Source organism: Heterocephalus glaber, unplaced genomic scaffold, assembly GCF_053883595.1.
Source record: "Heterocephalus glaber isolate CG9 unplaced genomic scaffold, H.glaber_assembly_v1.0 deba00000470, whole genome shotgun sequence".
NCBI classification, from domain to species: domain Eukaryota; kingdom Metazoa; phylum Chordata; class Mammalia; order Rodentia; family Bathyergidae; genus Heterocephalus; species Heterocephalus glaber.
In genome coordinates, this window is record NW_028258145.1 from 1206330 (window position 1) to 1220446 (window position 14117).

The window sequence follows — 14117 nt, forward strand, 5'->3', positions numbered from 1 at the left end:
TTACCTTAAGTAGTCAAAATTAGAGAGACAGAAAATACAATGGTGGTTGACAGGGTTGGTGGAAGAGACAGATGCGGAGTCGTCTAACGGGTATAAAGTTTCAGTTCTGTGAGATGAAAAAGTTCTCCAAACTGGCTGCACAACAATGTGAATGTACAGAGCACTACTGAACTGCACACTTGAAAATAAATGGTTAAGATGGTTTTATGCTGTTGTTTTACTTCCATAAGAGTTGTGTTTTATTTAACACATACACTGAAAATACTATTTCAATATGTGATTCATATGAAAATAATTGAGGGTCCAGCAGCTCCTGGACTTCTATTCTCTCAGGCATGCCCTAGGGTCTGTGGAACTCTCCCCACCCAAGGGAGCTCTCAATCTAAGGGAGGAGCCAAACAATTACCAGCTACACGAAAAGGACCCCTAAGATGCTGAGGGGTGCAAAAGGGAACCCAAGCAGCTCCCATGTGTGAATGCCAGCAAACAAACAACTGTAAAGTCAAAGACACTTACTATCATGACAAGGGGGAGTTAACAGCCATAATCTGACTTTTCACCACTCCTATTTCCAATTGTACTGACTACACACTTCAAAATATACATGCATACAGGATTTAATATATAATTTGCATAAAAAACACATGGCATACCGCCACCTGCCTCGCAAGTACAAGGTCCCGAGTTTGATCCCAGGTACCAACAAACAGACAAAAAACACATGGCATAAAACATTCACCCAAAAAGGCACTCAGTGAACCAACACGCATTTTACTAGAATCATAAGAGACCATTTGTCAAGTTAATCCTCCCAGAGTGTATGGAGGCTAAAATGGAGTTGAAATATAAAAACTGCATTTCCCCACAATAAATGTAATATTCTTTCGTCTTCAGAAAAATTGGAGTTCCAGGGGAAACATGAAGATTTTCTACAAATGCCTGACTGCTATGCATCCCTGGTAAAATTTTACTTTCTCACCAAAATAAAAATGTAAGGAGGGCCAGGGATTTAGCTCAGGGGTTCCAGCGCCTGCTACTTTCTACCCCTAGGTGCTGAACAGAAAACTATTCTTTGGCTGTAAGAGCCCCTGGCTAAGTAGAACCTCTCTGGAACATCACATTCATGTTCCAGTGGTTCAAACTGACCATAAAGACTTTTCTGCGAAAAATGCATTTTGCAATAAATTATCAAAAGCATCATTGGAAATCTTAATGGAAATGGTTGAGTAAGGAATGCTAAAAAGCCCAAAAAGATAAGAGAAACACTTATCAGCTCAGTGTTCAGTGGTCTTCAGAGAAGACACTGTGAGGATGGCCAGGGTCTTTAAAATAACAGATTTTTAAACATACATACCATAAAGACCTGTTAACTCAGTAAGAATCATCAACTTAAGCTGGGCTTGATGGCACACACCTGTAATCCCAGCTACTTAGGAGGCTGAGCCAGGAGAGCTGAGAGTTCAAATCCAGCCTGAGCAATTTAGTGAGATTTTTGTCTTTAAATAAATAAATGAGGCTGAGGTAGTCCAGTGGAAGAGTAGCCCTGGGTTCCATCCCCAGTACTGGGAGAAAAAAAAAATCAATTAAATAAACTTACATTTGCCTAAGTCCTCTCCTTCTACTAGTACTGAATTTACTGCCTTTCTCCCTACCCTCACTCAACCTCCCCCAAAACAAATCTCCCAAGAACTTAATGCTAAATCTTTACCTTGGCAGATTAATTCAAACAAACTCTTTATAACTTATCATTTAATCCTATGCATTAAACCCTAAGCTATCAGACCAACCTAATGGAATGTGGTTCACACACTACAGTAACACTTGAGGATCCATTTCTTTACTTCCCAGGTATAATCAGTAACTCTGGCTAACAATTTAGATTGTAATCTTTAATGCTCTGTATCTGTCATCTCAAGTAACAGTGCTTACATTATAATTAGCTTGCTAAGTGGTGTTTGTCACCACAGAAAAGATTCATGCCCATCCTTACAATCAAAAATACACTAACTCATCCACTAAACAGGGAAGGAGAAACTATTCTCATGCATTAACCCATCACCTGCAGAGACTACTGCAGAGGCCTGCAGTGTAAAAGGGTAATAGCTTCCACAGGGACTTTAAAATAACAGATTTTTAAATATAGATACCATAAACACCTGTTAACTCAGTAAGAATGCTGTAGCTTCATATATACCCTGGACTATTTCATGGGGAGCAGGCTCCATGAACTTCTAAGGCTAACATCACAAGAGCAGGAGCCCTGGCAGTAACTAAAGTAATGGCAATAGCACAACTTCTAATTCTTTTCCCCAAGGAGAGGCCCTAAGAAAGTCTCCCCAGCAGCAGTCAGCCGAGGCTGTGTGGCCAAACATGTGGCTACTGGTATTTTCACCACATTGCCTGACACTGCCAAGCGTGTACAGACTGACAAGCCACAACCCCTCTGAGGTCTTCCGTATCTCTGTAACATCGGGGCAGACCAGACCAGCTGATCTCATTGAAGGGGATGAAGACATCCCTGTAACACACTTACAAATACAAACTTTCTCTCACTGTGTGGCAGAATTCAAGTGATGGGCCTGATGATGTTCAGTTAGTCTTTAGCATGGTATGATCTAAACCTTACTAGAATGCTTACTGGGCTTCCTAATCCATAACACTACCAATTTACTTGTATCTTATTTATGAGGAAGGGCTGATTTGGACAAATTCGAATGCGATTCTGGTGCACAGTGATCTAGACATCACCTTTCCTGCTAGAGGAGAGCAGCCAGCTGAACCAGCAGAGTGGACTCATCCCTTCACCAGAGTCACCAGAACTGCACACTCAAAAGTCACAAGCTAGGGGTCAAGAGTAAAACCAAGCTTGCAGATATTTCAGTGCAGTTTATACAATATTTTAAAGAATCTAAATTAGTTGTCAATGTTTAAATGTTAGGATATTTGGCCTCAGAACTTGCATTTCTGGATTATTCGGCAATACAGGAATACCTGCCACTCTGAGACAACATGTCCTCATGGCTGCAATCAGGTGGCCCTGCTGTAGAGAAGCAAATGCCTCCCTCCCCACATGTCACAGTCCCCACCAGGTTAGCTCCTTCACAGCTGTGACTTCAAGCTCTCTGGGTACCCTGAGATCCTAAAACTGTCTCTAATCCTTGAAATAAAAACCTGCAGCCTAATCTCATTAGTACTATGTCCAAGTACTCTGAATAAACCCAAAGAGGAACTTGAGTTAAAAAATAAACCATTTTCACAGTTCTATGTTGGTATGTTGAGTTCATTTTTACACACATTATTTTTGAACGTGATTAACTCGTTAACACCTTTAGTTACAGTAAGCTGTTTTCTCTAATTGAGCAGGTCCTTTTCAAGTAGAATGTCCTTAGCATGTAGACATTAGTAGTTAAACTATGCTATGGATAAATGCTCTAGTTAATGAAGGTAACAGAGATTTAAGCTTTACAGCCCCAAGGTTAAAGTGCTTCAAAAAATTTTAGGAGAATGTCATCTTGATATTTTGACAATTTCTCCATTCCCATCAACTTATAGGATACAACAGTTGAAGGGCTCTAAGAAAGGCCTTTAAATTTAACACACAGCCTTGAAACAGATATTCAAACAACCACATGCCAACTGCCTCTTACCCGGGTCTCGCTTACCCATTGCACTGAGATAATGGTTGAAGGCCTGGCAAGGAGGACTTGGGGTTTGTGTTGATTTGTCACAACTCATGGGTGCCGGGCTCCTGTCTGTGTCAAAAGAGAAATACCCACTGGAGGATCGAGACAGCAGGGAAGATCTTCTCACAAAGATGAAAAGCGGGGATCTGGTAGCAAAAGGGCCAGGGCTGGCCGGTGGGGCCAGCGGGCCCTGCGGGCTGCCGTGGGGGCAGCGGTCCCCTTCGACTTCGGGACTGCCTTCGGGATTACCTTGGGGCTCCGTCTGTAGGGAGGTAGGGGCCCCAGGCCTGAGCTGGGGCGGCCTCTCAGCAGGTTGCAATTGTCCACCTTCTCTGTCACACTCACAACTTACATCGGAAGGTTGCTTGGCCATTTGGTCTTTTTTTCTGCAAGTAAAAGAAACAAATCTAAGGTTATCCGGTAAAACATTAATTATAATGAAATAAATCAGCAAACCACCTATTAAGACTCTTTAAGAGTTCATCCTAAATACATTACATTAAAATCGAGTTGTGATGTTGTTTGCTCCTCCAACAATCTCTGGAATAAAAATGCACTTAAAATAACAAACGTATTATTATCTTTTTTGGCGGCGGTGGCGGTGGTGGTGGTGGAGAGGTGGAACCAAACCACCAAACAAAACAGCAACAATGTCAATCACTCGTGAAACTGGTGCTTCTACGTAAATAAATACGCAAGTTGCAAGAGTAGCAGTTCGTCTGAAGCCTATTCACATGTGCTTTTTGCTCAGGACAGACTTGAATTAAGTCAGAAACTCCCAGCGGGCTCTGATTTCCCGGGATCAGATACCGTGCTGGAGCACAGCAGCGGGCGCAGATGCAGCGATTGCAGGCTGCTGCTGGCAGCGTTCCCTGCTCCGGCCCCATTGTTCGCCGAAACTGCTGAGGGCAGCAAGTCTGGGGAAGGTTTGGCAGCGGCCGTCAGCCGTAGTAAGTGCGTCACAATAGAGTTTGTAACTCCGAGCGGCTCGGCCCGGCCCCGACGCTCTCCGCCCCCGTCCCTCCGGGTCCCGCCAGCGCGAGCACCGAACTGGACAGAACTTGCCCGATCTGCAGCCGTACTTCTAGGTGCACCGCTCAAAGTGCAGGACCCCCTCCCCCAAGCCATCCAGGACCCCCGTGCAAAGTCCACAGCTAGCCTCGCGCGCTCCGAAACCCTAGGCGTGCTGCCCCTCCAGCCAGACCCTCCCCTTTTGAGGCCGCCGCACCGCCACTCACGTCCGCCCCTTCCCTTCTGAGCGTAGCGTCCGCGCTCCGGCCCGGGCCCCACAGCGTTCAACTCGTGCCCTGCGCCGAACCGGCGCCCCCTGATTGTCACCGTGGAGGCGACGGAGGGGACTAAGCCCAGCGCCCGGGTTCAGAGGCCCCAGCACAGCGCAAAGCCCACGCCTTCCCGCCCACCCGCCGCCACGCTGCGCCCGGCAGCCGAGGACTTCGCGCGCCGCGCCTCTGGCCCGCGCTGCGCCGGCCGCCGGCGCCGGGAACATCCTCCGCCTCCTCCCGCTCCTCCCCTCGCGCACTGCGCCCGCCGCGGCAGGCACCGCCGACCTCCCCGCGCCGCCGGCGCCGGGTGCCCGCGTTTGCAATTGGCTCGCACACGGTCGCTCCGCTCTGCAGCCAATGGGCCGCGGCGGCGGGGGCGGCGCCTACAGGTCCGGCCGCCGCAGGCGAGGCGATTGTTGACAAACTCGCCCGCGAGCGCCGCTCGGACAGCCCGGGCCCGAGCTCCGGGACCCGGGTTGCCTCGGCCGCCCCGCCTCCGGGCCTGGCTGGGACACCGCGCGCGCGCCTCAAGACTTCCCGCCGCTGGTCACCTGGAGACAATGTAGGACCTGCGCTCTCCCGGTACCGGCCGGGTCTTGCTCACCAGCACGTTCAGGCCGGTCGGGGTGAGGACCCCAAAGGCTGCACTAGCTCAGCTGCAGCATGCCCTCCCCAGACTCCAGCAACTTCCTCCCGTCTCCCGCCCGCCGCGGACACGCACCCAATCTGAGCTTCCACCCTAGGCCCGGAGGGTGTACACCCACAATCCATCCAGGCGTCCGGCGGGCCCTCCACCGGCAGCTCCCACTCCAGGAAGCAGCTCCCACCCCGGGGAAAGCAGGCCCCGAGGGCACGGAGCCGCCCACCTGCACCGCGTGGGCGCCCTGGTGCAACCGGGCACGCGCGAGACGCTACGACAGACCGACCGACCCCGAGGCCCGAGCAAGTTCTACTGACCCAGGCTCGCTCCCTGCGTGCCCGTGGTGGTCCGGGAGAGGCCCTTGGCCTCTAACTGTCTGTGGATCCAGGGGCTGACACAGTCCGAAGGATGCAGATCTAGCAGGACCCCGAGGAACGTCCAGGAGGGACACCTCGGCAGCTGCCTTGAAACCTCTGCTTGAATGTGTAAAAAACAAAGCCCAGGCCTGTCAAGTTAAATCACCACCACAGTTCCGCAAACCCTCACACCTAAGAGCCAAGCAAGACTCGAGACCCGCCATACGGAGCGGCCGATTCGCCGCCGGCGAGGCTTCCCGGCTGGGTGCGCAGCCTGGTACCGCGGAACGAGTCCCCGGCTTCCCGGCCAGCGCCGAGAGCACGCGCTCTCCGCCTGCTCTGCTCCGCCAAACCCGCGAGCATCCCAGCCGGAGCTACAGTTGGGCCAAGTGGCCGCAGCTTCGGCGCCGACGACCCTTCCTCAGAATGGACCTGGCCGGGAGGGACTCTGGCCTGCACGGATCGCATCCTCCCGCCCGGCGATAAACGGTGCGGACTGGCGCGTCTCGGCCTGCACGTGCGCGGGAAGCCGGCAGTAGATGGAGCCGCTCGGGCTCCGGCGCCCGTCTTCCATCCATCCCCCAGCCCGTTCCTCGGGATGCGGAGGTATTTACCTTGCGCTTCTCAGTTCGGGAGTCAGAGTCAGACATTGGGGGTACCAGGGCCAGGGAAGGGCGCCGAGGCGGTGGCGGCGGGAGCAAGGCAAATCGAGCTGCCGGACACGGTACTGACTGCAGTGGGGCAAGGCTCGCAGGAGAACTGCAAGAATACACTGGCGGCGACAGCGCGGGACGCAGCGCTCCACCAAGCTCAAGGCCCAGAGGCTGCGCAGAGCGAAGTGAAACCTGCGCGGCCCTGCAGCCCAGCTCAGACTGGCGGCCTAGCGCCCGCGCCCAATCACCGCGGGCCCCGCCCCCGCTAGGTTCCGCCCCCGCTAGGTTCCGCCCCCGCGGCAGGGCGGGCAAGCCCCACCCCGCGCCGCCTGGGCCGCCGGCGCGTGCAGGCGGAGGACAGGTAGAGGCGGGGGTGGTCCCTCCGGGTTCCCTGCAGCGCACGCCGGCGGCCCGGGCGTGTTTACCCGAGTGACTCGGCGGGCAGATGGCGGCTTGCGCACCCATCCCCCACAGCGGTGCCTGATCGCCGCCCCCCTCCGGGAGGCGGCCGCGGCCTGCGCCCGGCGTCCAGGCTGTGCTGAGTTTCTCAGCCCTTCGGGCCAGGCGAGGAGACCTGGGTGGTCCTCAGAAACGCGCGGGTGCGATGTGGGTCCCTGGGTCTGTGAGTTCTCCCACAGGCAGGACCCAGATCAGCGAATGGTCACCTTCCTCCCACACGACACTTAGGCGCCCCCGTCACCCAACAGGCACTCGCCAGCTTTTCTCGTGAGACAGCCTGCGGTGAGGAGTCCAGGAGCCGGCCAGGAGCGATCCCAGGAGGCGTCTTTCCCGCAGCCCCGGCGTGGGGCGGGATGCGCGTGTGCGCAGAGCAAATAGAATAGGGAAGTTGAAACAACTCAAAAGAATTTTAAGGAAAAGAGGCACCAAGGAGAGCCTGGCCTCCCGGCGAGAAGGTTGTGCATGGGCCTGGTTGGAGCCCTCGAGATGTATTGGGCTCGCTAAGGACTGGCGGGAACTGTGCCTCGGCGGGCCCAGGCTGGCGCGGGTGGGGCTGCTGAAGTCAGAGCCGGACCTGGGGCGCAGTATCCAACCCCCCCCCCCTTCGCGTCCCCACTCTCCTGGAAAGCCGCAGCCCCACTCCATAATTCTCCCCGGGAACTCCGGGTGTCTGCACCCGAGTCCGCTGTCCCGACTTGCAGCCACCCTGCGCCTCCTGCTTCCTGCGCTCGGTCCGCAGCCCCGGGCGTTGAGGCAGCGGGGCGGGGGAGTGGAACTTTGGGCGGAAATGGAACACCCTACTACACCCTGAAAGGTGGGGATTAGGGAAACTGGGTTCCGAGCCCGGTGGGGACCAGGAAGGGGCCTCGGCGTGGAGGAGCTGGTGGAGGCCTTGTCCCGCCATCCGGCCGCCTTGGTCATCTTTTAAATTCACGAGCAGACCTCACGTCAGCGTGACACAGCAGAGCCCCAGGTTAAAGTCTCCTTCGAGTCTAGAACGAGATGGAGGCCCGGGTTCCCAGAGGGGCCGAAGAACGCCCGGGGGTTTCAGTGAGAGGGACTGACAGGCGCGGGAACGCGGCGATACCGACTCGCAGGCCGCACTCTTTCCTGCCCACGGCGTCCCGATGGGGAAAACAACGCAACCTGCACGCGGGCGCAGAGCCTCAAACCAGCAGCTCGCCGGCACGTTCGGCGCTCTCTGCGGTGTCGGCGACGCAGACTCCGACCGGAAAAGAGCCACACAGAAGAAGCGGCGTCGCTCACCGTCTGTTCCTGAGTATCTTCGCCACCCCGCGTCGCCTGCCCCTGCGAATCCTTAGGAAAAAGAAAGCCCAAAGGCATCGAGGAAAGCAACCTGCTTAGTGCTGTTAAGGACTCAGCAAGGAAGCTGGCCCGGAGGCAGCGGTTCTTGTTACGGGCAACCCAGGCTGTGTTAGGGAGCGTCGAGCGGCTAGGTGATCGCGAGCCCCTGCGGCCCTGGACTGCGCTAGAGAGCGCAAAGGGCAGCGTGGGGACAGCCAGGGAGCCTCGGGTCGCCGATCCCGGACGTCACTGCTGCTGACGCCGGCGGGGCATTATCCCTACCGGCAGACGGTAGACGTGTTGGTAGGGAAGAGAGAGGAATGAAGTCGGGTAAGGGCGATTTGCAAAATGGGAAATCCACGGACCGCAGCAGCGGACTGTGTGGTCTCCAAGTTCCGAAACCAATGTATTGCAGAGTGTTTCCTGGGCCCACCTTCCCAACCTCTCCAAGGAGCGGGAGCGTTTTCCCATCTCTTAATTTCTTTATCACACTTTGCATCTGGGCTCTTCTAAAGGACAGATTGATTTCATGCGGTAAAATGTTTTTCGCGCGTTGTCTTGCGCTCCGGAAGCCGCCTACCCGAGAGGACCAGCCAGAGTTCGCCCTTCGCACGGAACTCAAATCCAGGCTCCCGCTCCCTTCCGCGGGTGCGTTCCCTCGCAGAGCCCAAGAAGATCTGATTCCCTGGGAGAAAAACATTGCCTGAATTGAACCTTTGCCCGCCCGTGCTCGGACGGTTTTTTATTCTTTTTTTCCTCTCTATTTTTTGCCTGAGGGTGTTTGATTTTTATGTTTTGATTTTTTTCCCCACCCAGCACCAGAGGTTTTCTAAATCACTGGGAATCTGAGTCACCGCTGACAGAGACTTTTAGCGACACCCGGCTGTGGGGCGCGCTCGCACGGCGAGGGTTAGGGAGGGCCTACCCTGATTGTCTGCGGGGGTGGGGGTGGGGGGATCAGGCGCCCAGGCTGGGCGAGGTCGCGGCCGGGCCAGGCAGGGTTTTTGGAGAGAGTGAAGCACTGCACTGTCTAGGTGGCAGTCTGGGTCTCTCCCAGCCGCTTTCCCCGCGTCTCGCCAGCCTGTCCCAGACTGCTGCTCGGTGACCAGAATCCCAGTGGGCTGCGACACCGCACGTGCCATCCTGGCCTCTGCCCAATTTCTAGGCCCCTGTGGAGCAGCTGCCGACCAGCCACCGCAGTTCCCGACCAGCCACCGCAGTTCCCTCCACTCCAGTCACAGTTTAGCTTGCGGCTTGGGCCGCGGAGAGCGAGCGAGCCACTTCCCCGGCCAGCCGCTGTCTCGGTTCAGGTGGAAGGCCCAGGTGGCCCTCGCGTTGGGAATTCCGGCGATTGGTGCGTGGAATGTTAAAGGCGGAGATCACCCTCAGGGCATCATCCTTCACCGAGTCACACAAATCCAGCAACTGCAAAACATGACACAGAAGGACAGGTCAGGTGTTGGCGCACCAGCGCGATCCAGTGCCCGGGGGCTTTCCGTCCACCCCCAAGCACCGGTGTCCGCAGCGGCCGCAGAAATTAACTTCTCTTCGGATTCCCAGACTGAACAAGTTATTTGGTTATAAATAACCCTCGCAAGCCTTTTTCGTCTTAGAAATTCGTCTCTGATATCTAGTCGGGCAGAACCTTAGGATTTTACCCTAAGGGATTATGAAAGGGGGTTCTGCCCCCTAATTCACCCGGGAAACTGGAGGCCGGGTCTGAGAATGAACTTTTCCTTCCGCCTTTCTTCCTCCTTTACTCTCCCTTCCACTCCACCTCCGGAGTGCCTAGGGTGCCACCCTCTGGCGCGCAGAGGCAACTGACCAGGAAGAGCCTCGGAACAGGTGAAGGTAGAGACCTGCCCCACTGTCCCCAGATAGGCGCCTTCAGACCGGCTGGCAGCAGGCAACGCTGCCTGAGACTGGGCAGAGTGGGACGGCGGAGGTGGGCTAGGGGTTGGCACCATTGTGCACCGTCCATCTGTGCAAACCCACCTGCAGGAGCCACGCACGCTCCGAGGTTGTCCTGACAGTCACTGGAAGGCATAGACAAGACACCCTTGGCAGAGTGGGGGAGGAGGAGGAGCAGGCCAGTGATTTGGAGAAAATGCACTGGGCGTATTTTTATTTCATTTTCCATAGTTTAGATGCCAGCGCTTTTTTTTATTCTCAGTAAAAAAGAAAGCTACCCAAATAATAGATTCTTTTTCTAGAACAGAACAAGGGCAGGACTGCTTTCTTTTCCCCTAACCAGCTACACAGTGTACTCCTCCGTTTTCACATTTTCAGCCAGTTGTAAATTTTTCACTCCCCAAATCACAGTAAACCCCCAGGTTTATTTTCGTGGTTTTCAAAACATCATTTACACCACTCCACCTTTACCCTCCTGTGGGGTTCTCTCTGAGCTGTACTGTTGTTGCTAAGACCACAGTTTCTTTTTGCAGCAGCTCCAAATGCCATGTCAAGTGCTCAAAGAAATAGAGCGCAGGGGTAAGGGAGGCAGGGCAGGTGGGGGAAGAGCATGAATTGTAATAGTTCAGTGATTCATCTTCCTTGAAAATGTGCTCTATTACATCAGTGATTTCTAATGAAAAATTCATTCTTCACACATTGTGGTTAAGAATCATCAAATCAGTACTGAAAAGACTTTGATCATATTTGCAAGATGCGCTAAGATGAACTTTCACTGACCAAGATTTCAAAGTTTGTAATTAATACTCTTGAAAAATTCCCTGACTAATCTGTCAACTCTCAATATCTTTAACCACACAGTTCAAAACCATGAGACGGTATATACAGCCCTTGAACTTTCCACGTATTGTCATGCAATTATTCAAGGTGATTTTCTCTTTGAGTTTGCATTATGCAACTCATTCACCAGTGGGGGAAAGTCACTTTGAATGAAGGTTGTGAGAGTATGCATTTGGTTTGTCTAGCATTGAATACACAGTTAAGGGCCTTAAGTAGAAATTACATGAAGCAGATTCTATTCAGTATAAGAAAAACTTAAAAAAGCAATCCAGTGTTTGGTGAAGAAGAGGTTTTCTTCATTCCTGTCATGATCGTTGTCTCAAAGGGCCTCCAGTTTTTGTCTCACTGTGTTAAAGGCTCAGCTGCTTGAAGTAATTCAGTCTCGAGGGTTTTAACTTCACTGGTGGATTAATCCACTGATGAGATCAGAATTTGGTAGCATTGTTGGGACATGATGAAAATAGGTGGGGCCTCGTTGAAGGGAGTTAACCATGGGGGCATGACCTCAGGTACTATGTGTGATCCAGGACCCCTTCCTCTTTCCACTCTCTCTTCCTTCTTCCTGGCTACCATGAGGTGATGCTTTTATTTGACATTCTCTTCCATCCTAACGCCTCATGCTTGCAATAGGCTTAAAATCAATGGAGCCAGCTGACCATGCAACAAAACCTCTGAAGCCGTGAGCCAAAATAAACCTTTCCTCTTTTATCTCAGATGTTTTGTCACAGTGTATATTAGTCACCTTCCTCATCTCTGAGACATACCTGACACTTGCAGCTTAAAGGAGGAGAGGTTTATTTTGGCCATAATTTTTAGAAATTTCAGTTCTTGCATGGTCTGCAGCATGGTGGAAGGGCCTGGCATGGAGGAAAGCTGCTCTCATGGAAGCAGCTAGAAAGCAGAGAAAGAAGGGAGGACCTGGGGAGGGAGATACACCCTTCCAGGTCCCTCTCCAGTGACCCAGCCCTTGTAACCATCTGCAGTTCCTACCATCACATTTAGCTGTCACACCCCATGATTCAATCTACCCTTCAAAAGCCTGGCCTTTGAGCTCATGAGGCTTGGAACATCCAGATATAAACCATAAAACAGTGACAAAAAGCTGACCAACTCAAGTGTTCTCAGATGATCTCCACCAATGATGTGTTAGAGAGGAACAATAAACTGGCTGGGAAGACTAAATGTTGACTCCAAGATTGTATCTAAATCTAAAGTTCTGGGATGGCCTAAAATACCCCTCTTTCCCACTTTCTGCATTCTTCATGGACTGCAACAGGACTCCAGAGATGATTCATGTTTAGGTGGAAGCATCAGGTATCATTCTTACAATGGTCGTTGGACTCTGACTATAGGATCTCAGCCACCTCTGCCTGTGGAGGGTAATATAATTAGCATCCTTTTACTCCCAGAGTGTACTGGAGTCCTGTCTTGGGTTGGGTACTATGCTGAGTGTAGGAGGTGTGAGTGTACACTGCGGGGATAGGTTTCTTACATCATGAAGCTGTCATGCAGTTTTGGGGTTTTTTTTTGTCATGTGGTTATAAAGACATAAAAATATGATCTCTTTAATATAAAACATACTTGAGTAGCCAATAAAACATTGATTATTACAGCTATGGCATTTTTATTAAACAGCATATTTTGTTTACAGTTAACTGATATATGATGAAAATGTAATTTATTATAAACATATCCTTCCATACCATAAACATAAAAATGGTACATACTGTTGGGGTCTCCCTGCTCTGATAATTTGTAACATTTTTATGCTGGACAAAGTACTCCATGCTCTACAAAGAAAACCCATGAGCTTTTGAAGAAACACAAATGAAGAGGTACTGTATTTTTATGTGCTTTTTTATTTTTAAAAAAGCATTAACAAGTTATACGTTCTTGCAGAAAAGTTTTAAAAGGGCAGACCCAGACATTGCTCTACAAACAATAAGAACATGAGATCCACGGGGAGAAATGATAGCCAGCAAGTGGGACTTAGATGATCTACTTTAAAGAGAGCAGAAGCACTCAGGAGACCTCAAGATACATGGTGTGTGGATACGTTAGTAGGTGGATTTGGCGGGGGGATTTATAACTTCAGTTTGGCATCCCACCTCTGCTTCTTGCCATGTTTTAATTCCTTTTCTCCTCTTTTTTTGCTGTCCCAGAATTGTCCTTATTCCAGTTGGGAAACTAGGATGGCTTAGGATGGGAAGCAACTAAGTTTTACAGCTTCTTAAACCCTATTCTTCCATGTAGCATGATCCTAATCATACCTTAGATGGCCACGGTGTGACAACCTGCCCTGTGCACCTGCAGTGACAACCCAGCCATTCCTTGGACTCTGCAGAAGGTCTTCCTGCTTCTTCCCACATCCCCCACCTTGGTTTCCAGCACCAGAAACCCTCATGGCGTTTTCTTTATTTTTTAATTTTATTGGTACATTTTAGATATACATGATGATAGCATTCATCATAGGGCATTTGCACCTGTACATGATATATCTTGCTGCTTCCTGTTTTCACCATTCCCTTCCCCTCCCCTCAACCCCTCTTCCCCTCCTTGTTTACAAAAGCTTTGTTTCCATTTTTTCTTTGTCCTTTCTTTCTTTTCCCCTTTCCCTTCCCTTGTTCCCCTTCTCATTTGAACATTTTCTTCTCATTTCCCAATATCTTTTATACATTTTGGTCCCGATTTATACTTTAAGTTTCTCATACCAGAGAAGCAATGTGGTATTTAAACATGTGTCCTATTTATTTCACTCAAAAGCATGGTCTCAAGGTGCATCCATTTAGTTAGAAATGTTTCAAGCTTATCCTTCTTTATGACAGAGTAGTACTCCATTGTCCAAAACCCCACATCTTCTTTATCCATTTGTCAGTTGATGGGCATTTGGGCTGTTTCCAAGATTTAGCTATTACAAACTGTGCTGCTATAAACATGGGTGTGCATATATCACTATTGATGCTTTTAATTCTTTTGGGAAGATGACA

At 51.3% G+C, this 14117-nt stretch overlaps 2 protein-coding genes across 22 annotated transcripts in view; both read right to left on the reverse strand.

Annotated features, from left to right (window-relative positions):
- Positions 1-8804, reverse strand: part of Bcl2l11 (BCL2 like 11) — a 190787-nt gene extending 181983 nt beyond the window's left edge. For 7 of the 21 annotated variants that reach the window (XM_087202666.1, XM_087202660.1, XM_087202676.1 and 4 more), the window contains exons 1-2: positions 4922-6173; positions 3663-4069 (exon numbers count right to left, since the gene is read on the reverse strand). In XM_087202666.1, the coding sequence (XP_087058792.1) occupies positions 3663-4069; positions 4922-5190 (676 nt within the window). In that variant the 5' untranslated portion in view covers positions 5191-6173. Of the gene's footprint in view, positions 1-3662; positions 4070-4181; positions 4902-4921; positions 6174-6576; positions 6758-8340 lie in introns of those variants that run through there. The other 14 variants (XM_087202708.1, XM_087202691.1, XM_087202668.1 and 11 more) reach the window with 11 other exon arrangements.
- An 810-nt stretch (positions 8805-9614) lies between these two features.
- Positions 9615-14117, reverse strand: part of Acoxl (acyl-CoA oxidase like) — a 352250-nt gene continuing 347747 nt past the window's right edge. Inside the window, 2 exon segments of the mRNA XM_087201767.1 lie at positions 9615-9741; positions 9743-9804. Coding sequence (XP_087057893.1) covers positions 9615-9741; positions 9743-9804 — 189 coding nt within the window.